Source organism: Tenrec ecaudatus, chromosome 8, assembly GCF_050624435.1.
Source record: "Tenrec ecaudatus isolate mTenEca1 chromosome 8, mTenEca1.hap1, whole genome shotgun sequence".
Classification (NCBI taxonomy): domain Eukaryota; kingdom Metazoa; phylum Chordata; class Mammalia; order Afrosoricida; family Tenrecidae; genus Tenrec; species Tenrec ecaudatus.
Genome location: NC_134537.1, coordinates 33,385,852 through 33,412,883, shown reverse-complemented (window position 1 = coordinate 33,412,883; position 27,032 = coordinate 33,385,852). Strand labels below are relative to the sequence as shown.

The 27,032-nt window shown below is 38.7% G+C and overlaps 1 protein-coding gene across 1 annotated transcript in view; it reads right to left on the bottom strand.

The window, feature by feature from the left end:
- Positions 1–27,032, bottom strand: part of IL1RAP (interleukin 1 receptor accessory protein) — a 147,576-nt gene that overhangs the window by 15,170 nt on the left and 105,374 nt on the right. Inside the window, exons 5-8 of the mRNA XM_075556212.1 lie at positions 13,610–13,775; positions 10,428–10,499; positions 6,092–6,218; positions 2,590–2,738 (exon numbers count right to left, since the gene is read on the bottom strand). Coding sequence (XP_075412327.1) covers positions 2,590–2,738; positions 6,092–6,218; positions 10,428–10,499; positions 13,610–13,775 — 514 coding nt within the window. The remainder of the gene's footprint in view (positions 1–2,589; positions 2,739–6,091; positions 6,219–10,427; positions 10,500–13,609; positions 13,776–27,032) is intronic.

The following is a 27,032-nucleotide window of genomic DNA, read 5'->3' as shown; positions in this document are numbered from 1 at the left end:
AAGCTTTCATAATTCTTACACATCACTGAACTGGAGGTCAGAGGCAGGGAAATCGGCAATAAAAGAAATCAAAGTTGTAAAGATCTCTGCGTTTAATGAAAACCCAATCAAAATCCCAACAGGTTTTTATGTAGAAATTGATATAGTTGAAAATAGAGTCTATATGGAAATATATATGGGCTTCATATAGTCAAATCCATCTCAGAAATAAAGAATGTATAAAGACATCTACTGCCTGATTTAATGACTTAATTTGAAGCTATTTTAATCTAGACCATGTAGTACTATCCTAAAGATAGATTGATGGGAATAGAATAAATAATCTAGAAATGCACCTATAGTCATTGAGTCAATTTATTTTTTACCATGTTATCTAAATGTTGCTGCTACTCGGCATGGTAGTGTTGGTTCTGACTCACAGTGATCCCGTATACAACAGAATGAGACACTGCCTGGTCTTCACCATCCTCACACGTAGTTTTTTTCATAAATCATTTTATTGGGGCTCATGCAATTCTTATCACAATCCATACATACATCAAGTGAGTAAAGCACCCTTATACATTAGTTGCCCTCATCATTCTCAAAATTCGACTTCCACTTGGGTTCCTGGAATCAGCTCATTTTCCTTTTTTCCCTTCCCTTCCCTCCCCACTCCCACCTCCCTTATGAACCCTTAATAATTATAAATTATTATTTTATCTTATCTTACACTGCCTGGCATCTCCCTTCACCCACTTTCCCATTGCCCATCCCCCAGAGAGGAGTTTATATGTAGATCCCCGAGATCGGTTCTCCCTTTTTACACCCCCTTCCCTCCCGGTATCGCCACTCTCACCGTTGGTCCTGAGGGGTTCATCCATCCTAGATTCCCTGTGTTTCCAGATCCCATCTGCACCGCTGTGCATCCTCTGGTCTAACCAGGTTTTCAAGGTAGAATTGGGATCATGATAATTGGGGGGGATCATGATAATTGGGGAGGAATCGTTTAAGAAGTAGAGGAAGGTTTTGAGTTTCATTGTTGCTACACTGAACCCTGAGTGACTCACCTCCTCCCCACTACCCCTCTGCAAAGGATGTCCAGTTGTCTACAAATGGACATTGGGTCCCCATCACGCACTCCCCTCATTTATGGTGATGTGGTTTTCTCCCCGCGCCTTTGTTGCTTGAAACCTGGTCCCCTCGGCCCTTCATGATCATACATGTTGGTGTGCTTCTTCCATGTGGGCTATGTTGCTTCTGAGCTAGATGGCCGCTTGTTTACTTTCATCCTCACACTTTTGCTACACTGGAAGCCATGATGCCAATCCATGTCTTTGAGGATGTTCCTAGTTTATGATGCCTTTAAAATATTGCAGGTATGATGTGAGGTTATTTCTATTATGAAAATTCCCATTGTGTTGAGTTTATTCCAAGTAATAACAACCCGATAGGACAAAACAGAACTGTTCTCTAGTTTCCAAGATTGTCGTTCTCCCTTTGTGCTACTAACGGATTTGAACTGGCTCCGTTAGGTTGAGCAACCTTATACTTCACCGATCATGCCACCAGGGAATACTATTATCGAGCTAGCACAACAAAAACAAAACCTTTGTTTTCTTATGATATTAGAATTGGATTTTTTCCTCTCATTGTTCATGTATGTGTTTTAATGTTCTCTCAGACTCAATGATTCTAAGTGATCCAACTGCATGTGTGATGACATCATCATTATTTGTCTCTACAGTGTTAAAAACAATTTTTGAAGCATTTCATTACTTGGAGTTCTGTTTTAGGTATCATCCAAAGAGAATTTTCGGACACTACCTTTCACAATCAATAGCTCAAACATTAATGTTTTTATTTATTTTTGAAAACTATGGTAATATCAATCTATTCATTTTTACTTAACAAGAAATTCATTACTCTAGAAAGTTGTTTAATTTTTCCCTGTTCACTTCCATTTTATAACCATACAAAATAATCTTTGTATCATGTCTAACCATAGCTTAGTTTATTTTTAGTAATTGTGGCTATTGGTAATATTATATAGTCTTCAATACATATATAGTTTTTAAAATGATAATTTAAAGTTATATTTTTTGAGGGAACATTTTATATTTTAATAATTTGCATATAATTAGATTGTTATTTCTATGCTGATGGGTATATAATTCTTTTACTGTTAAATTATTTGTTCAGGAAAGAGTCCAATAATATTACATCATATGGTATGATCATCTTTATGACTCTTGAATTCTGCCATCAATTAATTTAAATGGGTCTTTACAATTCACCAGCAATATTATGAGCCTACGAGATTTATTATATCCTTATTCGCTTTAAATATTTTCTTTATTTTTTATTTTAAATTATCTTGTATAAATATATCTCAGTATCATAATCATAAGTTTTCTTTAGTTACACTGGTCATTGAAAATATTAGGTTCATTGAAATTATCAGAAGCAGATCTGCACTGAGTTCTTTCTACAGATGGAAGCATGCTCTCAGATCTCAGGCTGAGTGCTGGAGCTTTCTCTTATTCTCAACCTTTTCATTGTTCTCCACAAGGTCATTGGGAGCTTACAGTCTCCTCTAGAATAAGTTACCTTTCTGCTTAACCACAGCTGTCCTGTTAGCCTCCCCTTTGGCATTTCTAGCATGACAGACATAGCTCCGCTTGAGGTCTTCCGGGGTACTTTTCTTGATTCTTAAAGTGTGAATTTTGGTTTCATCTTCCGTTTTAGTACGACTTATACTAGAAATAGGGGAAAGAAAATCAAAGCATTAGTAAAAATGAAATCTCATGCTCGATATGTGACTCCAAAAAGTAGGTGACCACAGTTGTACTGCCTGTGCCACGTTAGACACTACCGGATTCCATTGCTTCTCCTTGCCCCTTGTATTATGCGCTATCTCAGTATCTCGATTAGATCCCATCCTTTGAATCAGAATCTAGATTTTTCTCAAAAGCACAAGACTTCCATTCCTCAAAACTTCTGAGATGGGCTGCAGTACCAGATTAGAGAATAGTGTCTGGCATGAGACCCACTTGGTTTTGGACCTTGATTGTCCTGTGCACTGGCCACGTACTTTGGGTAAATTATTAATTCCTCCGATGCTCTAGGGAGAGGACAGTAGCGATGCCTACTAAATTAAGGGTATGGATTTGCTCAGGAATTTGGTGATCATGTATGCTACTGTGTAAAATATCAGATCAATGTGATGTTTTATTTTTTAGCCATTGAACTTAAAACTAATATCATATAAGTTGTTATTATCAATATCCTGTCCTCTTTTTTCCTTTTTGTGCTTTTTTTCTTTACAAATCATTTTATTGGGGGCTCTTACAGCTCTTCTAACAATCCATATATCAATTCTATCAAGCACATCTGTACGTATGTTGTTATCATCATTTTCAAAACATTTTCTTTCTACTTGAGCCCTTGGCATCAGCTCTTCTTTTCTCTCTCTCTTCCTCATCCTCCCACCCTTGTTACCCCTTGATAAATTATACATCATTATTATGTTATCCTATACTCTTAATCATAGCCATAGCTAATGTATTTCATTGATTCCCAAAGTTGGATTCTGAGCATGGGTAAAACACTTCCTTCAAAATTCTGAAATCTCACGGTTATCTCTTAGTATATGAAAAGAGCAAACTGCTCAGCAAGTGTATTTTATGAAAATAAATAGACCGAATGATCAGCGAGCCAAAGATGAGGTGCTTTGGGTTTAAGAACATCTTAACTACATTGTATTACTTTGCTCAACAGAGGAAATAAATAATTAAAATATTTCTCCAACAGTTGACTGACTGCCATCCAGGCCTCCTTCTGATAAGGCCTGCTGTTGGTTATGAGAATTTGGTTCAGGAATATGATTGGTTTAATCTCAGATTAACACTACAGCCTTTTCATAACCCAGAAGAAGTATGGCCATTTTCTGAGCTAAGAATACTATGTATTAATTCTCCCCTTTTATGTACCCATTTGCTTTTTGATTTGGTGTAGACAAAGGCTGTATTTCAATAACCTCAAGAAGGACCAACATGACTTCCATAATTGTGTTGAGGATTGGAAGCACAAAGTTCAGACTTCCTGAAATGATCAATAACTCTGCCTTCCCTCCAGTCGTGTTTTTTAGCAATTCCTACCGCAAATATGGCTCCAATTTCAGGAGGGAATTGCCTCTGTGCCTGTGAAGGTGCCCTGCTCCTCTGACATCCATGCCTTGGTACACGAGAGCGCACATACCAAGGATCTTCATTCCATTTTATCTAGCCAACAGCTGCTCGTCCTTCAAATATAGACTTAATTATTATCATCTGAGAGACACGATGCTCTTAAAACCTCTCACTGCACTTATCACATTGTATGAATGTGTCTTTATATCTATAAATGCTACCTGTTTATGGACTAGACGGTGAGGTGGGAAGCCAAGGGTTATGTACGAGCTGAAACTTCCCTTTGGAAAGTTTGTGCTCCATTTCTTTTACTTCATAATCTACCGTACATACTTCTGCATAAGCCAAGTTTTTCAGCACATTTTTCTACAGTTTTTGTGGTAAAATTAGGTGCCTTGGCTGATATTCGGTCGGCTTATACCCAAGTATATACGGTACTTTCTTCTGCTTTGTAATCTTTCTACTACTCTTGCATACTTTGCTCCAGGGCAACCTCCTTCATAGCTTAAGAATTAAACAAACAAACAACCCTGGGAATATTTAGGACTAGAGAGAGCTAGGGGTATTATTTTAAGAGTGCTCTATACTACTATTCATCTCCTCTTTTATTTTCTTAAATGTAATTTTTAACAGTTTTATTGGCACTTCATACACACAATAATTCAATGGTTCAATCCTATCAAGACGAGCTGTACAATCATCACCATTATTTTACATTATCTTTTTTGCATATTTAAATCACTTTTAAACTGAGTTGTAACATCACCATCAATTCTAGGGTTCCCACCTACCTGACACATATATTGTTTTTTTCCCCCAGCCCCTCACCCTCCCTGTCTCCCATTCTCACCCCCACCTCCCCTATAAATTCTTGCATCAGTTCGTATCTCTGTGCATCTTTTCCTCCTGTGCTTCACAAAAAGGAAAACTCAACAGAAACCATAAAAAATAGAAACATCTCTCTGGAGCCTGTAGGCCTGAGGAGAACTCTATGGAAGTACAGTTCTACCGAGAATAAAATGTAAAGATCATACATGTGGTTAATCAGTATTAACAAGCTTAATTAAAATATGCTATATATACTACCTAAATTACAAGGAAGAATTAAGATACATATTATCACTCCCAAATAAGAAACCAATACTATCTGAGGCACAAACACAGGGTGCCAAACTCTTGAACAGAGAAAATGAAGGCAGGCTCATCAATAGTGTTCATATAGTCACAGCTGTATAATTGTAACATTTTATTCATATAGGATGTTCATCAAAAATCAGCTGTCAATAAGTTAATAAATTTAATTCTAAGTCCCCCCCCCCCCCAAAAAGGATGTTCATTTCCTATATGTGGCACAGTGGTTTTCTAGTTGGCCTGCTATCTGAAGGGTCAACAGTTTGAATCCACCAGCCACTCTGCGGGGAAAAATGAGACTTCCTGCTCCCATGAACATTTATACTCTCTGGAAGCCAAGGGGACAGTTTCACTCCATCTTATCATGTCACTATGATTTTGGGTTATTTATATGTGGTATCATAGCATAAACATGGTATCATAAATGAGTGAATCATGCCAGGCTTATGACATTAGGGACTCTAGATAGACTTTGGTAAAGATGCACAGCCTAAATCAAAATCCAAACTCACTGCCCTTGGGTAGATTACAAGTCAGAGAGACCCTACAGGATAGAAACTGTCCCATAGGGTTTTCAGTGCTGTAAATCTTAACAGAAATGGTTGCTACATCTTGCTCCTGATAGAGCATTTGGCGGGTTCAAGCTGCCAAACTAATGGCTTGAAATATTTTTCTGATTTTAGTTAATCATAGGCAAGAATTAGAATCCTTTTATGCATTGACAAATATATATCAAAGTACATTGCATTGACGGACAAGGATTAGTGACCCCGTACCCTATCCCACGATACCTTTCATTGACCATTATGTCTCCATTGAAGTCATCAACCTTTTTCCCATCGATGGTCCACCAAAGTTCATTGCGAGAGCCCTTCAGGAAAGTGAAAAAGACTTCACAGGGAATCATGAGCTCCTCTCCTAGAAAACAAATGAACCAATGGTGTAAGTCCATTACCTTCAGCTGGCTCTACTGGATCGACTCTCTCCCACACAGTTGGTACGAGTCAAAACCATTATCTTTCATTTAATTTTTCACAAACAACGTGAAACCCCTCATAAATTCTAAACTGACAATGTCACTTTTACCCCTAAACCTACTTGGATTGCCCCTCTCCTTTGAAATTCCCCTGTCTAACAAAGTGAGAACAAGGAAAGGTTCTCCGATCTTTGGTTCTTGGTTCAAGGATGAAGTCACACTGCTGTCACTGAAAGGACTGACAAAACACATCTTGCGTGAAGTGCAAAAGCTAATGAGGTACAGTCCATATATTAAAAGGCAATTTACAAATGCAAAGTCTATGCTATCCTCCTAAGATAGATTAGGAAAATTACTAGGCAGAAAATAATATGAATAATAACAAATCATAATAATATCAGTAGCAGCAACATATTCATTGAGAATTTTATACAAGTCATTGCACCAAATAATATCTATTAATGACTTTGTTTCAGGGCACATATGGTGCAGTAGATTAAGTGCTGGTCTGTGAATGGCAAGGTTGGCAATTCAAATCCACCAGCTTATATGGGGGTTAAAGATGAGGCTGTCAGCTTCCTCAAGATTTAAGGTCTCAGAAACCCTTTAAGTAGCAGCCTAATTCTGTCTGGTAAGATTTTTATAGGTAGAAGTCAATTCTATGGAAGTAGGTTGTTTGTTTTTGCTTATTTGTTTTTGAACAACATGAGACTTCTTGCTCCCATACAGATTCATAGTCTTTATGATAGTTAATGATCTTAAAAAAATAGAGACATTTTTAAGTTATAGTTGACAGACATGAAAATAGATTCTAAAAGAATTTCTATAGACATTTCTAGGTCAAATTGTTAATGAATGATGGAATGGGATTTGACCTAGATGGACATTGCATAGTGTTTTGTCAGGACAATATGTTTTAAACCTAATTTATTTGCAAATTATTAATATTTCTGATTTTTGTATTCCAATTGTATAGGGTTACAAGCTACATTACATGATCACACTATTTTTATTTATTTGTTTATTTAATTAAAATTTTATTGGGGGCTCATACAATTCTTATCACAATCCAGTCATACATCCATTGTGTCAAGAATATATGTACATTTGTTGCCATCATCATTTTCAAAACATTTGCCTTCCACTTGAGCCCTTAATATCTGCTGCTCATTTTCACCCTCCCTCCCCATTCCCCCCTTCCTCATGAACTCTTCATCATTAATTAATTATTATTATTTTGTCATATGTTACACGGTCCGGCGTCTCCCTCCACCTTCTTCTCTGCTCTCCATCCCCCAGGGAGGAGGCCATATGTACATTCTTGTTATTAGCTCCCCCTTTCAACCCCACATTCTCTCCCTACTCCAGGCATTGCCACTCTCCCTACTGGTCCTGAGGGAGTCATCTGGCCTGGATTCCCTGTGTTTCTAGTTGCTATCTGTACCTATGCCCATCCTCTGGTCTAGCCAGATTTATACAATTGGGATAATGATGGGGGGGGGGGCAGGGAGGAAGCATTTAAGAACTAGAGGAAAGTTATATGTTTCATCATTACTACTCTGCACCCTGACTGACTCATCTACTTCCCACAACCCTTCAGTTAAGGAGTGTCTGGTTGGCTACCAATGGGCTTTGAGTCTCTGCTCTGCACTCACCCACATTTACAATGATATGATTTTTTTGTTCCTTGATGCTTGATACCTGATCCCTTCCACAGGTTGTAGTCACACAGGCTGATGTGTTTCTTTCATGTGGACTTTGTTGCTTTTGAACTAGATGGCCACTTGTTTATCTTCGAGCCTTTAAGACCCCAGACGCTATACCTTTTGATAGCTGGGCACCATCAGCTTTCTTCAACAAATTTGCTTATGCACACCTTTGTCTTCATTGATCATATCAGGGAGGTGGGCACCTACTGATATGATTTTTAGTTCTTTGATGCCTGATAACTGGTCCCTTCTACACCTCATGGTCAGACAGGCAGGTGTGCTTCTTCCATGTGGGCTTTGATGCTTCTCAGCTAGATGGCAGCTTGTTTATCTTCAAGCCTTTAATATCCCAGATGCTATATCTTTTGATAGCCCGGCACCATGGAGGAACATGTATGCATGGATTTAGGGATGTTTTAACCATAATATATGAGCAATATTGCCAATGAGTTGATAAAGACTAATAGTGACCCAGCATGGTGCTTCCAATACAGGACATCTTTACAAGTGTGGCTAGCCGCATTGTTATCTCTCAGTATGGCTCATGGATTGAACTCCTAAACTTGTCATTAGCAACCCAAGATTTCCAAAACCCACCCAGTGCTCTTAGATCCATTCAGAGTTATAATGATCCTCTACGGCAGACTAGAACTGCTCTTTTGGGCTTCTGAGGCTGTACATCTTTCTCTTGGAGTCCAGCTGCTACAAACTGGTGACCTTGACATCAGCAGCCCAACTCATTTCCTAGGACACCACCAGGACTTTATTGAGCCCCAACATAGAATTTCTGAGGTTGTAAATAAATTTTGATGGGAAGAGACCAGCTCATCTTTGTCCTGAGGAATAGCTTGTGGGTTTGAACTCATCGCCTTGAGGGTAGCAGCCTGACACTTACTCAACAGCACCAGAAGGCTTCTTAGCCCAAAAGTAGACAGACGGAGATCAGAGTTCGATGATTAGTAAGTGCTTGTAGAAAGAGTGTTCACAGGACAGGCATTAATTTTTGCCATATTGCTATTATAAAAGCCCTATATTTGTACTTGTTTTGCTAAGCAAAAGAATTCCAAGTGTAATTTTGCTTTTAAGAAAACTAAAATTGAAATTGGTACTCAGTATTTGTTTTATAGTCTGTTATTAGAGAGGTAATGCTTAACCCAACAACTTCCCTGGAACTACATGCAGCATCTCATCATCAAGCTGCCATAATTGGAACTGTGTGTTGGTGAACATTATATGTTAATGTTACTTTAAGTTTCATGAGCCATTTGGTATGATTTGGTGGATAACTTCTTGGTTTGGGGAATCCTCAAAAGGCTTTTCCATATAAATTAATGGCAATGGTTTCTTCACTTTATACTCTTTTGGTTTATGAAAGGTTTCATCAAAGAACATTGCTTTTGGATAGCAGTTAAAACAACCACAAAAAAACATTTATCAAGTTGCTTCCCTCTGGTAGCCACCCCGTAGGTCAGAGAAGAACTGGCCAAAGGGTTTCCAAAGCTGTAAATCATTGTGGAAGTAGATTACCGCCTCTTCCTTCTGCAGGAAAGTTGGGGTTCGAGCATTACAAATAAGAATAAGTAAAAGAAGTGTCTGATATTTAGGAAAGAACTTTGTTCTTGTCCTAAAGCAGATTCCACTTTGATGTTTACCATAAGGTTCCTTGCTACCTGACATGTTCAAAAGTTTCCATTGTGCTCTGCTAGAAAAGTACCTTAAGGTAGAACGTATAAACATAACTAAACATCAGAACTTTAACCACTCTCAACAAACAATTAAATAGAGGAAAAATGTGGTTTGGAAAATATGTTTTCTGGGAAATGCTTATCCACAGGGTCTTAAGATGATTATTCAGCATCAAGAGTGAAGTAGAGGTGTTCTTGCTTAATGCACTCTGAGGAATTGAGCAACTGATAACTTTGTAGAATTTTAACTGGCTTTTATCTTAAGCTACATGCAACTCCAAGCTGCACAGTACATATGGCCTAATGACTGGATACAAGTCTTTATATTCTTTGCTATGCAGAACACTGTGTTGACAGTCTCTGGTTTCTGTGTTTACCAAATCACAGACTGTGCCCTCTCTCAAACCGAAAAGCTCTTCACTTAACGGATGCCCTGTGTTCATATTGCAGCCTTAGCAAGCTTAATGTGCCATGCAGGTGGAAGTTAGCATCAAACAGAAATTCACTTGCACGGGATCATGACCAGAGGAAGATAGGAGCAGAGGTAGAGAGAGAAACAGAATCCCTGAGCTTTCTGTGATTTTGCTGAAGTAGCTCAACCTTATATTTGCCTTGGTTTCTGACAACTTTTCAGCTTCAAGTTGTTGCTTTTTAAAAAAAAACAATAATCCTCCATCCTTTTAGGTTAATTCATGTTTTATTCCTTATAATTAAGAGGAGTCTAGATAGAATTCAGTGTCAACCCAGATGTAATTACCTGGCTCTTTCTCATAGATAATAATATCATTGGGTGAACGGATCTGAGGCGGTGTTGCATCCGTTGGGGAGCCTACGATAGAGAGAAAGTGAAAAAGGAGAGAATGATAAATTAAGTAGCCTTTACCCACCATGACATGTTTTAAAAAATCTGCTGTTCTGTGAAGTCTTTCCCCAAATTTCCTTTCATAGTTCATCAATTTTTCTTGAGAACTCATTTGTCCTGCATTATACCACTTATCTCATTTAAAACCTATAAAGGGCAAGATTATATAGAGATATATGTTTCAGGATAGAATGCTTCACTATGTTCATGTTCTTCAAACTGCTCCTACTGTATAATAATCAATTGCCTTCGTGCATTGTCCATCGCTTCATATAGATGTAATTTAGATATGTGTGTGGGTGAATGTGTATTTTTTCTTCCTTCTTCCACATGTTCAAAGTGTAGTATGTCACCAGGTTACATAAGTAAGTGTGAAATGAATGGATAAGTGAATGTAAAATTCAAACACCACAATTTTGAGTTTGTGTCAGCATGTCTAGTGTTTAGTTAGCAGTTGGATGCTCAAATATGGGGTTGTGGTTCTTGATAAGATCCCATCATCCTAAACTGCAATGAAATAACAGGAAGGGGCTTTTCAAGATAGTGTTTAAGAATAGGCGATTCAACGGTCTAATGCACAGGGTTATAGATAACCCAGATTTGGACATACTAACCATATGACACTGGTTCCTGATTAATCCTTAAATAGCCCATTTACTCCCATTTTTTGTCACTGTAAAGTTGAAATCAAACAATGTATATAGACACGCACTAGTAATACATACGGAGCACTCAGTAATATGCAGTTTTTACTGAATTCATTTTGGTCCCTTAAATTGACAAAAACAAAAACAAACTTTGTCAATTTTTATATCTTAAGTGGGGTAAGCACGTAAGCTTCTTTCCAATTTTCTAAACACTGATAGGTCGTGAGTGTGTGTGTGTGCAATTAGAACATACGTAGATTATTGAATATAAAACAACTGCCAAAACAAATGATGTTTGATTATTCATTTTACTTGAAAATTCTATTCGAGCTACATTATAAATTCTTATTTTCCCTTTAGAATTTATCCCTAACTCAACATGATTCAATTCTACCTGAAAGCAAACAGAAAGAGATAATTGATTACAAAATTGCTTGATTGAATTTTATGTATGATAAAGCTGTTTTGTTATGTAAGCTGAAAATGGTGTCAGAATAGTAAAAATAAGCTTTCAATTGAGGGTCCCAAACGAAGAATTTAGCATTGCCATACTTTTTCCACGAACTCAAAATGCTTCTGAACACATGGCTTCCTGACTCTGTGCCTCAATGTTCCCATCTAATAAAAGGTCAAAACCAAACCGAACTCAGGAACATTGAGTCAATTCTGACTCACTGTGACCCTTGAGAACTGAATGGAATTGCCCTCTGGGTTTCTAGATTGAAACTCTTTATGGGAGTAGAAAGCCTCATCTTTCTCCCTTAGGGGTTTGAACTATTGACCTTGTGGTTAGCAGCCAAATGCATAACCCACCGAGGCAGTGGGATTCCTGAAAGTTAGGGTGTGATAAAACTTCCAAGGTGTATTCTCTCACTCTGACACCCTTGCTCTGAGGGTTATTTTAAGAGGATGGACACTGAACTTGGGGCTGATCCTTAAACGCCACCTATCCTGAGACCAGGTCTGTTGATGGTCAGAAGCATTTTCCCTCTGTTTAGGCATTGCCTTCTCTTCTTTCCAAACCTTTTCTTAGCACAAAACAATGGTTGAACGCCGCCAAGAAACACTTTCAGCATTAGCCATCACCCTCTCCGTAGATAGAAAGATGCAGTTTACTCTATCCAAGGGACACACCTTTTGACAATAACATCAGTGCTTGCTCGGAATGAAACTGAGGACTATTGATATACTACTTTTAAGCTTGACCACTATCCTGAAAATTAGGTAATCATGGTCTCATAGTCTGAGACATTGCTTAAAATCAGGTTAATGAATAACGGCAGTGAGCTAATGTGAACACAGTAAAACCTGGTTTTCTTTTTACTTCCTAAATGGCCTTTCGTCATCCACTGAGTCAATCACTAGTCATTAGATTCTTTTTTTCCCTAATCATTTTCTCTTTTTTACCTTTTCTCTTTTTACATTTTATTAGGGGCTCATACAACTCTTATTACAATCCATTCATATACATACATCAATTGTATAAAACACATCCGCACATTCCCTGCCCCAATCATTCTCAAAGCATTTGTTCTCCACCCAAGCCCTTTGCATCAGGTCCTCTTTTTTTTACCCCTCCCTCCCCACTCCCCTCTCCCTCATGTGCCCTTGGTAATTTATACATTGTTATTTTGTCATATCTTGCCCTATCCGGAGTCTCCCTTCCCCCCCATTCTCTGTCATCCATCTCCCAGGGAGGAGGTCACATGTGGATCCTTGTAATCAGTTCCCCCTTTCCAACCCACTCACCCTCCGCACTCCCAGCATTGCCCCTCACACCCTTGGTCCTGAAGGTATCATCCACCCTGGATTTCCTGTGCCTCCATCCCCCATATGCACCAGTGTACAACCTCTGCCCTATCCAGTCCTGTGAGGTAGAATTCGGATCATGGTAGTTGGGGGGAGGAAGCATCCAGGATCTGGGGGGAAAGCTGTGTTCTTCATCGGTACTACCTCGCACCCTGACTGACTCATCTCCTCTCCTAAACCCCTCTATGAGGGGATCTCCAGTGGCCAACACTTGGGCCTTGGGTTTCCACTCTGCACTTCCCCCTTCATTCAATATGGTATATATATATACCATACATATATCTTCTCTTTTTTTTGCATGATGCCTTATACCTGGTCCCTTTGGCACCTCGTGATCGCACTGGCTGGTGTGCTTCTTCCATGTGGGCTTTTTTGCTTCGGAGCTAGATGGCCGCTTGTTCACCTAAATGGCTTTTCGTCATCCACTCACACATCCACTGAGTCAATCACTAGTCATTAGATTCTTACTGGGAATTGCTAAAGACTCTATGGATTATGCTGTAAACAAAAAGAAATACCCATTTTCTTATAGAGATTCTTAACTTGCATGTAATGAATTATGATGAGCCCAATACTCTTAAGTCATTTTTATTATGCGCATTTAGGAAAAATCATGCTTACCTACCACCGTTACAGTTAGAGTTCTAGTCAGATGGAAGATCCTGCCATTTTCGGGATACGTGACAACACACGTGTAATTATCATTAATTGAAACAATGGCATAAGTAAAGGTCAAATTTTTGTCTTCAGGTTTTAAAAAGGAAAAGTTTTGTATCTTTGAACAGCCCTGGAAGAAAAGAAATGACATTTAGTATTTATATACATGTATGAAAAATATATAAATGTTCATGGAAACTAAGATATAATTTTGCACAGAACATCCAAATATCTATGCTGTACTTTATGTAAAACTATTATAATCAAGGAAAGGAACCCTGGTGATGTAACAATGGGCTGTTAACTGAAAGGTCACTAGTTCAAAACCACCAGTTGCTCTGTAGCAGAAAGATGAAGCTTTCTAATCTGTTAAAGATTCACAGTCTCAGAAACCCATAGGGCAACGCTATTCTGTCCTATGAGGTCACTATGAATTGGAATCAATTTGATGGAAGTGAGCATTTTAATTTTGATCAAGTATTTTATATTGTCTCGGCAAATAACTATGAGAACAAGTGTATTATCTTTACTGCTAAAGGAAATCTTACAATTTGGATTTGTGATAAGAAGTCAGCAATCCAGACTGCTCATCTCAGGATCCAGTATTTAAAATCTGAGAAGTCCATTGTGAGAGTGAAACAAAGAGAAACAAACCAAAAAACCAAACTCAACGCCATCAAGTCGATGGTGACTCATAGTGACGCTATAGGACAAGGTAGAGCTGCCTCTGTGGGGTTCTAAGACACTAACTGTTTACGGGAGTAGAAAGTGCCATATTTTCCCCCATGAAGCAGCTGGTGGTCTCAAACGGCAGCCTTTGCAAAATGCCGCCCCATGCGTAACCATGACACTGCCAGGGTCCCCTGTGGGAGCGAAGCAAGATTACGATTTTGAAATATTGACTAAGGAACCCTGAACAGCTCCATGCACTACTTTTTATTCAATCTGTATGTTGAGCAAATATTTAGATAACTTGGACTACATGAGGAAGGACCTGACATCAGGATTGGAGCAAGGTTTATTAACAATCTGTGATGTGCACATGGCAACCTTGCTTGCTGAAATGGAGGGACTTTAAAGTGTTGGAAAGCAAGGATGTAACTTGGAGAACAGAGGTACCCGTGACTTGAGTGTGGGTATTTCCAATTGCCTCATATGCATAATAAAGTTGGACATTAACTAAGAAAGAACAAAGAAAAATTGACCCATTTGAACTGTGGGGAAGAGGATTGAAAGTACCCCGGCCTGCCAAAGGACAACACGTTTGTCTTGGAGAAGGACAGACAGAATGCACCTTAGCGGCAATGATGGGAAGACCTTAGTGCACGTGCTTTGCACATGTTATCAGGAGAGACTAGTCCCTGGAGATGATACCATTTTTAATAAAGTCGAGAGCAGTGAAACCAATGGACTGATACATGGCTGCAACAATGGACTCAAGCACAAGAATTACTGTGTGGCTACTGTAAGACCAGGCAAGTATTTCATCCTGTTGTACATGAAATTGCTATGAATGGAACCAGCTCCATGGCATCCAGCACAATTAGAACTTTTAAGAAAAATATAAATTTTATTTTCATACATTTCTTCACAGATATTAATTCAGGAATACTAACACTGTCTAATAAATGGGGCTTTGGTGTAGATGTCTGATTTACGCATCCTTGGTCATTTTGTTGAGTCACTACACATGACATTTCAAACAGTTTTTTGATTTTTTTATAATGCATGCAATTTTTACAATGCAATTGAGAATCTGAAAATAAGGTGTATTTTTAAAAAATTAGTTAGAAACAAAACCAGCCAAACAAACATGGAGTCATGAAAATAAATTTGATTCATAGAAACTCTATGAGGAAGACTAGAATTGCTCAATTGAGATTCCAAGGATGTAAACAAAATATGTTAATCATTTTATTAGGGGCTCATACAACTCTTATCACAATCCATACATGCATCAATTGTGTAAAGCACATTTGTACATTCATTGCCCTCATCATTCTCAAAACATTTGCTCTCCACTTAAGCCCCTGGAATCAGGTCTTCTTTTTCCCCGTCCTCCCTGCTCCCCACTCCCTCATGAACCCTAGATATTTTATAAATAATTATTTTGTCATATCTTACACTGTCCGATGTCTCCCTTCACCCATTTTTTTGTTGTACATCCCCCAGGGAGTAGGTTATATGTAGATCCTTGTAACTGGTTCCCCCTTTCTACCCCACCCTCTATTCACCCTCCCAGTATTGCCATTCTCACCACTGGTCCTGAAGGGATCATCCACCTTGGATTCCCTGTGTTTCCAGTTCCTATCTGTACCAGTGTACATCCTCTGGTCTAGCCAGATTTGTAAGGTAGAACTGGGGTCATGATAGTGGGAGTGGGGTGGAGGGAGGGAGGAAGCATTTAGGAACTAGATGAAAGTTGTATGCTTCATTGTTGCTACACTGCACCCTGACTGGCTCATCTCCTCCCTGCGTCCCTTCCATAAGGGGATGTCCAATTGCCTACAGATGGGCTTTGCGTCTCCACTCCACACTCCCCACATTCACAATGATATGATTTTTTGTTCTGATGATGCCTGATACATGATCCCTTTGACACCTTGTGATCGCACAAGCTGGTATGCTTCTTCCATGTGGGCTTTGTTGCTTCTGAGCTAGATAGGTGCTTGTTTACCTTCAAGCCATTAAGACCCCAGATGCTAGATCTTTTAATAGCCGGTCACCATCAGCTTTCTTCACCACATTTGCTTATGCACCTTCTTTGTCTTCGGCGATTGTATCGGGAAAGTGAGTTTCATGGAATGCCAGCGTAATAGAACATAGTATTCTTGCATTGAGGGAGTACTTCAGTGGAGGCCCAATGTCCACCTGCTACCTTAATACTTAATCTATCTATATCTATATGCACTTAATCTATCTATATCTATATGTACATAGATTTATCTATACTTAATCTATCTATATCTATATGCACACAGATCTATTTCACATATAAATGTATTTACATATGTACATGCCTTTATTTAGACCTCTATAAATGCCTTTTACTTCCTAGCTCTTTCCTCTATTTCCTTTTACTTTCCTCTTGTCCCACTATCATATTCAGTCTTCATTAGGATTTTAGTAACACAAGGATGTAAATCTTTGTGGAAGGAGACTCACACCTTGCTCCCTGGAAAAGCTAGTAGTTTGAACCACTGAAATTGAGATTAGCAGCTGAGCACTTAAGCAGTGCACTATCAAAAGCAGTATGAGTATTTTTGACCCAAACTCATATTTTTCACATAGCTTGATTTACTTTAAAAGTTTTATACTAGTATCTCTCATTCAACTTAGCAAGAGACTTGCTTTGAGTCTCTCAGGCTCACTAATTGGTTTTATTATTTAATTCTTTCCTTTGGAAGAAAACAAATCAATATTTCATCTGTGACAAAAGCTTATGTTCAACATTTACTCTCAAAGTGTTTTGTTTTCCTTTAAAATATGAGTAGTCCATCTACAGCTGGTCTCAGAGAAGAAACGAGTCTACCGAGTTAATACTGGAACAAAGCCACAGCCTCATGGATGCTGTGACTAGAAGGATTCTGTGGCGTCCAGCAAACATTCCCAACAAGGCCACAAAAGGTGGCTTTGTGCAGAGTGGGAGAAAACATACTGAACAGAACTCAAACTTTTAAAAAGTCCAAATTTACAAGGCCAGTTGAGACGGAGGAGTCCCTGAACCTATCACCCTCAAATACTCTTTAAACCTTAAGCTGAAACTAACCCACGAGGTTACCTTTTAGTGAATTAACGGACTGGTATGCAAAGTAAAAGCTATCCCCTGTGATTATGGGATACCATTCAGGAAACATCCATAAGAGACCAGGCATTCAACTAATTTAAAGCAACGACGAGCAGCTAGGAGGGCAGTGAACTGGAAGTGGAGCAACTACAATGCAACTAGTGATAATGTGGACACCTTGTCAAAAATATAACTGATATCACTGAACAATCTGCGTCTCAATTGTCAAATGGAATCTAATATACCATGTGACCTTTCACCGGAAACATAGTAAAATATTTTTAATTAGTTGAATTTGAATACAATAATTTAGGTATGCTTCTACAGAAAATTTTAAAATCAATCAGTTACAGTATTCACTAAGGTAACAGACACATATTGAACTGATTACTTTTGGCAGGTTATAGATCCTTGAATTACCTTACATTAACTGTAAAACAAGGAATCTGGATTTTCCTGTAAGGCCCTTTAGACTAAGAACCCTGAGTTGCATTTCAAGTTCCAGTATGCGCACATTTGTATGTTCAGTATTCACATATTTAGCTATCATTTGTGGGTAATTAAGGATTTTTTTTCCTTTGATTTCTGGAGCATGCATTTTGAAATATGTCGATTAAATTAGGTAGTGCTTTTGTAATCCTTTGTCACAGGAACTACTTCTGTAAAGAACAGCACAGAAGCCTTGTTTTATGAAGATTATAAAAAGGAAGTAGGTATACGGTCAAGGAAGTTATTTTATGAATACTTTCTACCCTGTTTGGATATGCAATGCTTTCACACACTCATTGTGTCAGCAAAGGACTCTCATAATTTGATTTTATCCCAAAATAAAAAGACAGAAAGGCCTGTGCTCCTAAATGAAGTGAGGTTTGGGTTAAATTGAGTTTACAATATATATTTGACTCCATTTGATTTTCGTGCCATTTTTCATTGAAAGAGATCAAAGATAATTCCCACTCATTTGTTAGCTTAGCTGTTCCTGCATCCCTGGGAAGTAGCCAATCAGACTCAGAGATGACAAAAAAGAAAAGAAAGAAGAAAAATATCAGACAGAGCGATTCTTTTAAAGAACACAGTGCTAGTTAAAATTCAGATCTACCTGGGGAATAATGGTTTACACTAATTCATAACCAAGAATGAACACTTCTCAGGACTGGAAAATGGAAAAATTATACTGATAGATGTATATTACATGTATGCTCTTCATTCATTTATATCCTTATTCCAACTGAGAATCTGTAATGGCCTTATCCCTATTTTTAAATCTAAATACAAAGGCTTTTAGAAATGTTAACCTGCAATGTTACAGAGCCAAGCAAGGTCAAAGCTGGAATCTGCACCTCAACTTACTTGTGAGGTTTCTGCACCACTCAACATTGCCTGCCCGTCCTATAGAGTGGCCTGGTACCTATGCCACATATGGGCTCAGTCTTAGTGTTTATACTTATGCGATCACTTATGTTTATACCAAGTAATCTCTTAAGACTAATTCCTACATTTGGTTATTAAATGAAAAAAAAAAGCAACCAATTTTAGGATTAATCAGTCAACATTTTCTTTTTAAAGAATGTACTTAAAGGAACTTTTTTAGCCACTTCAAAGCCAGCAGGCCTTTAGCATGCTAGAAAACCAAAAAGAATACTTGAAAGAATAAATTTCCATCCTAAGTCTGTACGTATGAGATGACATTAATGTCACCATAAATGACCAGGATCTAGAGAGCTCTTTGTGTGATGTGGCTTGTCTCCATTATTACCCCCTTAAAACAGCTTCCTTTCTAGTCCCTGTAGCACAGATACCTGAGATATAACTATATTCTTAAACACAAGAATATAATATAATTTTATTAAGATAATCCATGAAACTTTTAGAATGATTTTAAAATAATTTGTTTCAAATCCAGAAGAAAGCAAATGTGAACTAATAGTTGAAGTGACAAAGAAAAAGAAACATGCTTCCAAATATAAGGAATGGAATGGGTTAATCATAGGTGGATTTCTACTGTCAAGCAAACATGTTCTGATGCGAAGACCAGTCATCCTTCTAGTAGCCCCAACAGAGGTGAAGCAGGAGAGCAAGTTTTTCAACCATGCATTGCCTGTCAAGAAAACCTACCACTGGTGTACAGAAAGAACAGAACAGGAGGAAATACATTTTGTGGCAAAGTGGGTATGTGGATGAGAGCATTCATAACCAAATAAAGGAAAACACTGTATTTAGGAAACCTATGGTTGCGTAGAGGACAGTGTGAGGGGATGAAAATGAAAAAGACATGTTTCCTAACCTACAGGTTCCATAGTATTTTCAATGCATTTATTATTATTTCCAACCAGCTCTACAAGAGCAAGACATGGTGATATGGCTACATAAAATATTATAGCCTAAAATGCCCTATGTCACCAACTTGATGATGCTAATAACAAGCACAACCACAACAGTCTGGTGAAAGACGACAACAAACGCAATGCAAGGAAAATGGGGTTGGAGAAAGAAAGAGAAAATGTTTAGAAGCAAATTCATAGACATTCATAGTTTGGCTAAATTGTAAAGAATAAATAGAATATGAATAGCAATTGAAGAAGAGGGTCAGCATGGGAGAAATACACTCCAGGCACAGGAAAAATTGAGAACATTTTCTCTGCACTGTGAAAACATTTTTTCTCTGTGCTAACACTTAATACACTTTATTAAATGGAAATGTTTTCATATCTATCTCCTCCTCTGGAGGATTAAATCCTATGGGAATGGAAATGGATGAAGACTGTATCTACATATCTGGCAACCTCCCCAAGATATGCCAAATGGTAAGTACCAAATATACTTGCTATGAGCAAAACCACATATGAGAGAAGCGAGGACACAGACATGGTGTTAAAAGCATATAGAGCATTTTTCTGATGATTAATAGATGGGTCTGCAATATAACAGAGGGAGTAGGTGGTAGAAGGATAGGGGAAGTAAGGATTTGGGTACAGTGTGTTTAATTCAGAAATAAGGGTTGAGCATTGTGAATATCTATCCAATATTTACATCACAATTAAGTTTATACAAAATACTTGATATTTTGATTTGGCCAATAATGTAGAAAATGCCCTAAGTTTTGTCACAAAAACTCTCACAATAATTCTGTATACTGGTTATTCCAATGATGAGAAGCAAGTTCTACAGTTTTCTACAAAGTGTTTTTTACGTGCCAGGAACTGTGGTAGGAGCCGAGCACACAATAGCTGTGAAAATAGAAACAGTTTTTATTCTCCTGGAATTTGCAGTTCTGTCGAATTAAGTCAGTTATGTATTCAATTTCTAAGGACACTCTAGATTAGCTCAGTTTTGTGCTGTGTGCTTGGAATGCATGGGAAAGGGGAAGAAACGTGGGGAGGGGCTTGCTGTACTGTTCTGAACAAATGCAATCAGTACAGTAACAAACATGAGTTAATAATTAAAGTGCTGCAGAAGACTAAAACCCACCCCTTTTTACTTGATTGTGACCCATAATGGTCCAATAGGACTCAGATCAATCATTCCAAGGATTTCCCTGGTTATAAATATTTACAGCAGCAGACTGGCCCATCTTTCTCATTTGGCATGGCTAGTGGGGTCATGTTTCCAAGTTTCTGGTTAATCCCCAAGCATGTAGTCATTGCGTCAACCGTACTCCTTATAAAACAAAGGTAAGTTGTTTTTTAATCTGATTCAGCCCTAAAGCTTCCTAGATATTTGAGGGGGGCTTTAATGACTATTGCCATTCAATAGCCCTGATACTATATTAAAATAACTACAAGGGTATGTCAAAGACTATTACTACAAAATTATAACATTATATGAAGCAACTATTGGAATGTGAAGCTATTGTTTCTCAGTATATTTTCCATGTATCACATTTTTGTTGAGGAATTCCATGCTCTTCCATGTACACATCAAAACAGCACCTCATAAATAGCAGTTTAGGCATCTTCCAAGGCCCCAAATGGGTTTCCTTTTAAATATTCTTTGAATCTAGGCATCAACATGAAGCCTGAAGGGGCAATATCAAAGCAGTGGAATGGTTGGGATACGAGTTCCTAATGAAGTTTTCATAGGCCTGCCTTTGATAGCCTGGAAGAAGGAGCAGGAGCATTTCATGACGGAGGGGCAAACTTCCTCTGAGAAGTTGTCCTGAACTTTCCCTTACTGACTGTTGTTAGTCTGGGTACTTCAGAGAACAAATCCACAGAAACTCATGCATAAGAGAGTTTTATATAAAGGGTAAGTGCTCATTAAGAAAGCATCCCAACCCAGTGCTGCCCAGGCCCATATGTCCAACATTAACCCATATGTCCAACACCAATCCACAAAGCCCTCCTCCATCTCACAAAACACAGAATATGACACCGACTGCAGGAGGAAAGCTGAATCAGTGATGTGTAAGCATCTCAGCACTGGCAGGGGTCTCTACATGGCTGCTCCAGCACCCGGGGCTGTATCGGGGTAGGTCCATGTGGCTTCTCCTTGGGGATATCTTTCAGGAAGTGAGCCTTGCTAGCTAAAGCAAGGAACTGGCTAAGGCAGCTGTACCCTGGTCCAACCATCAGAGAGCAAGAGACCTGAGAACTGGAAAGGTGAGGCTCACTGAGCCATTTATCCCTCTACCCTTCAATTAACCCCAGGTTGGCACAATAAACTACCTCACAGATTGAGCTTTCAATGTTTAATACCTTTTAAGGGCTCTTGCAGCTCTTATAACAGACCGTACATCAATTATATCAAGCATATTGGTGTATAGTTCCCATCATTATTTTTGAAACATTTCCTTTCTATTGAGTCCTTAATATCAGCTCCTTATTTTCCCTTCCCTTTCCCCTACCCTTGTGACCATTTGATAAGTTTTAAATTACTACTATTTTCATCTTACACTGACTGCTGTTTCCCTTCCCCCATGGTTCATGTTGTTCATCCGCCTGGGGGTGGGGTTTGTGGTGGTTATGTATCTATTATACTTTAAAATGTATATATATAACAAGTACCTGCCATCTTCCTTTGTCCTATGAAGAAATATACCAAGATGACCCCTTTAGGATTCTAAAATTAGTTGCCATAGCCCTCTGTCCTGACTATTCAACCTTGAATTTACTCGTCCCCTTGGAAGCCACTGTTTAGATTATATATTTTTGGAGACACCCTAAGGAAACTAAGCAAAGTGTATATATCGAGAGAGCTTGTATGTAACCATCTGGTGATCGCTGGGATATGCTGAAACATGTCTCACCTGGAAGAAACCTATGCACATATGAATTAGACTCCTAGTAGCAATAGCTTTTCACTTAACCATGTATATCCATGTATTACATTATATGTGTATAATTCTGAAAGAAAATATGATACTAATACTGAATATTGAAACCATTGGACAGAAAGTGTGGCTAAAAGAAAAAGATAAGGGAAACAAAAGCAACTAAGTTGTCAGATCAAATTGAAGGAAGCACTTTACAAATGAAGTCTATTACACAGGCCTTGGACTAACTTCCCAACAGCAGGTGCGGGGCCCATGGAGAAGGCCAGGCCTGGCACCTTTTCAGAAAGTTGCTTTACTGTTGGCATTTTGTCAGAAAAAGCAAAGATTTTTCTGCTTTGGGGAAAGAATTTTATACCATATCTGACCAATTCTGATTAATGTCATACTAAAAATCAGAAGAGGTAATATATCACTTTTAATAACCATGTGAAGGAGACAGACAATCCAACTTTTGCAAATCTATATTCATGGTTTCTCTCCCTCTCTACGAAATGGCAGTCTAGAGCCTTTCAGAAATTGCCATAAATGTTATATCCAAAAATCCCATCAAAGTGGTTCCTCTCAACTTTGGTAAGACCGGGGAAATTGCCTCTGCTTTTTTTTTTGTAATTGTTTTATTAGGGACTCATACAACTCATCACAATCCATAAATACATAAATTGTGTAAAGCACATTTGTACATTCATTGCCCTCATCATTCTTAAAACATTTGCTCTCCACTTAAGCCCCTGTCATCAGGTCCTCATTTTTTTTCCCTCCCTCCAAGCTCCCTCCACCGTCATGAACCCTTTATAATTTATAATTATTATTTTGTCATATTTTTCCCTGTCTGACATTTCCCTTCACGTTTCTGTTGTTCATCCCCCAGGGAGGAGGTTACATGAAGATCCTTGTAATTGGTTCCCCCTTTCAAACCCACTCTCCCTCTATTATTCCCAGTATTGCCACTCACACCACTGGTCCTGAAGGGATCATCCGCCCTGGATTCCCTGTGTTTCTGGTTCTTCTGTTCTAGCCAGACTTGCAAGGTAGAATTGGGATCATGATAGGTGGGGGTGGGAGGGTGAGAGGAAGCATTTAGGAACTAGAGGAAAGTTGTGTTTTTCATCATTGCTACATTGCACCTTGTCTGGCTTATCTCCTCCCCAAGACCCCTCTACAAGGTGATCTCCAGTGGCCTACAAATGGGCTTTGGGTCTCCACTCTGCACTACCCACTCCCCACCTCATTCACTATGGTAAGGTTTTTTGTTCTGATGATGCCTGATACCTGATCTCTTCAACATCTCATTATCGCACAGGCTGGTGTGCTTCTTTCATGTGGGCTTTGTTTCTTCTAAGCTAGATGGCTGTTTGTTTACCTTCAAGTCTTTAAGACCCCAGACGTTATATCTTTGGATAGCTGGGCACCAGCAGCTTTCTTCACCATATTTGCTTATGCACATGCTTTGTCTTCAGCGGTTGTGTGAAGAAGGTGAGCATCATAGAATACCAATTTAATAGAAGAAAGTATTCTTGCATTGAGGGAGTACTTGGGTGGAGGCCCAATGTCCTTCTGCTACCTTAATACTAAAGTTATAAATATATACACATAGATCTATTTCCCCATCATCATGTACAAATATGTTTATACATGATGATGGGGAAATAGATTTTATATATATACATTATATATATATAATCTTTATCTAGACCTCTATAAATGCCCTTTGCCTCCAAGCTCCTTCCCCATTTCCCTTGAATTTGCTCCTGTCCCAATATGCTCAGTCCCCACCAGGGTTTCAGCAATTCCTCTTTGTTACATTACCCTTGATCATGCAGTGACTCCAGAAAATAAAATGTCAAAATATCCACTTTTAACAATGAGGAATACAACTAACTGGGTAAGAAGAAAATTAGGATGGCTTTCCATACTACAATATTCAAGGGTATAAAAGAGTCTAACAATACCACAGTTACCTCTTTTCTGCTCCTATATATTACTTCCATGTGAATAAAACAGGAAGTCTCAGATTAATACACATGCAATGTATCATGTACAGCCCTGGTGACACAGTGATTACACACTGGACTGCTAACTTTAAGGTCAGGAGTTCAAAACCACCAGCTGCTCTTAGAGAGAGAGAGAGAGAGCTTTCTGCTACCATAAAGAATTACAGAGTTTTAGTCTCAGAAACCTACAGGGGCAGTTCTTGCCTGTCTGAGAGGCCCATAAGGAGCTGGCTTGACTCAATGGCAGTGAGTTTGGTTTTAATGTTCTTTGAAATTTAGAAAATTATGATTTTTCTTCTAAATTAGTTATAATTCCAGTTTATTGAACAAGCATCTAAACAAATAACATCAATTTAAATCTCTAAACAGAACCAAAACCTACTGCCAATAAGTTGATTCTAACTCATGAGCTCCTGCAGGACAGAATAGAATTGCTTTGTGGTTTCAAAAATTGCAAATCTTGATAGGAACAGACAATTTCATCCGTCACTCTAAGAGTGGCCAGGGAGTTCCCGAGATCTTAAAGCCCATGCTTAACCCACTGCACTACTACACAGGATTTCTAAAAGTGAGAACTGTGAATTCTGGGTACTGAATCAAAGAATGAATGCTTGCCATGCAGAAGACTGTTTGGGGACCCAGAATTAACATTGTGTAGAATCTTAGCGTTGGTGCTTTGGAGCCTCATTGGTCTCTATTTTGGGTATGCAGAAACTAAGAGAAGGGATAACATGTTCTTGAAAATATACAAATTTGAAGACAAGGCGTGGAGACTTAAAAATGGACTCTGAGAACACTTGGATTGAATGGATGCACCAAGCTCAAACCAAAAAAGCTAGACAAAGATGGCTGTGCATAAGCAAAGTTACCTGGGGGGTGTGCGGGGAGAACGATAGAAGAGAAAACAAAAGGCGAGGCCACCACTGAACTGCAGTGATGGGAGAATGCAATTGCCAGAACCCTCCCTTTGTGTTCAACTAGTGTTTGTGTGGGGGGGATGGGGAGGTAATTCTTAGGATTAATCATGTCAATGGTAACCCCAAATCACAGACATTAAAACAAACAAACAAAAAACCAGTGCACCACTCATTGGTAGCAACCTTTCTGTAAATAGATATTAGAAATGAGGACTGGGCATTACTAGCTTTCCTTTACCATGACCTATACACAGCTTTTAATAAAATCCTTGCAGATGGAACAATAGGCAGCATCATGCTATTCATGAAAAAATGGACGTTGCCCAGGGTTTCATTTTACTTGAGTCTGCAATCGATGCTCACGGACGTTCTCTCAGTCTCACTCTCACCGCTCTTGGGCCAATTCCGATTTCTAATGACCCTCTAGGGAAGAGCGGAACTGCCCTTTGGATTTCTAGGACTGCTTATGCCTCATCTTGCTCCTGTGGAGCAGTTAATGAATTTGAACTGCTGACCTTGTGGTTAGTAGCCCAACATGTGACCCACTACATCACCAGGGCCCCTGGCCATGGAAGTAGCAATATAACCTTTTATTTCTTGACTGTTCCTTGAAGCATCAGTAAAGAAATCAAATTATGGATTGTATTGGTCAAATCTGCTGTGAAAGGCCTCAGTAAAGTGTTCAAAAGCAAAGATAGCACTTTGTGGAATGAGGTGAATGAAGCCATGATATTGCCAATTGCTGCATAAACATATAGATGGGGAGTGGATAGAGGAGACTGAAGAAACATTGATACCTTGACTTATGGTGCTGGGAAAAAATATGGACTCTACCCTGGTTGGGCAGAAGAATGAACAAATCTGTCTTGGAATAATAGACAGAAGATACCTTAGATGGAGAATGGTGAGACTCTGTCTCCCAGGCGTTGGACATGTTTTCAGGTTGGATTAGTTCCTGGAGACAGACATCATACTTGATCATGCAGATGGTCAAGAAATGAGGAAGAACCTTAATGATACATCAACACAGTGGATGCAAATTAAGAATTATTGTGGGGATGACATCGAGGTCCGTCCTCATTTCCAGACCCTCGACATGACCAAGCATGATGTCTGTGGTTACACATTGGTCAGTGTTGGAAACCGCCAGCAGCTCTGTGACAGAATGGGACTGTCGGCTGTAAACAAGTTATAGTCTTGGAAACCAGCAGGGGAAGATCTACCCTGTACTAGAAGGTCGCCCTGAATCGGCATTGACAGGATGACTCTTTTTTTAATTTGTGAAGTAGGTGAAGTTTACATATCGATGTTTTTTGTATTAAAAAAATAAAGCATTTATCCAACTTCTGAATGGCTTACTGTGCTGCTTCCCATTAACCTTTGTTTGCTGTTGTTGTTGTTAAAGGATGTCTCCTATACC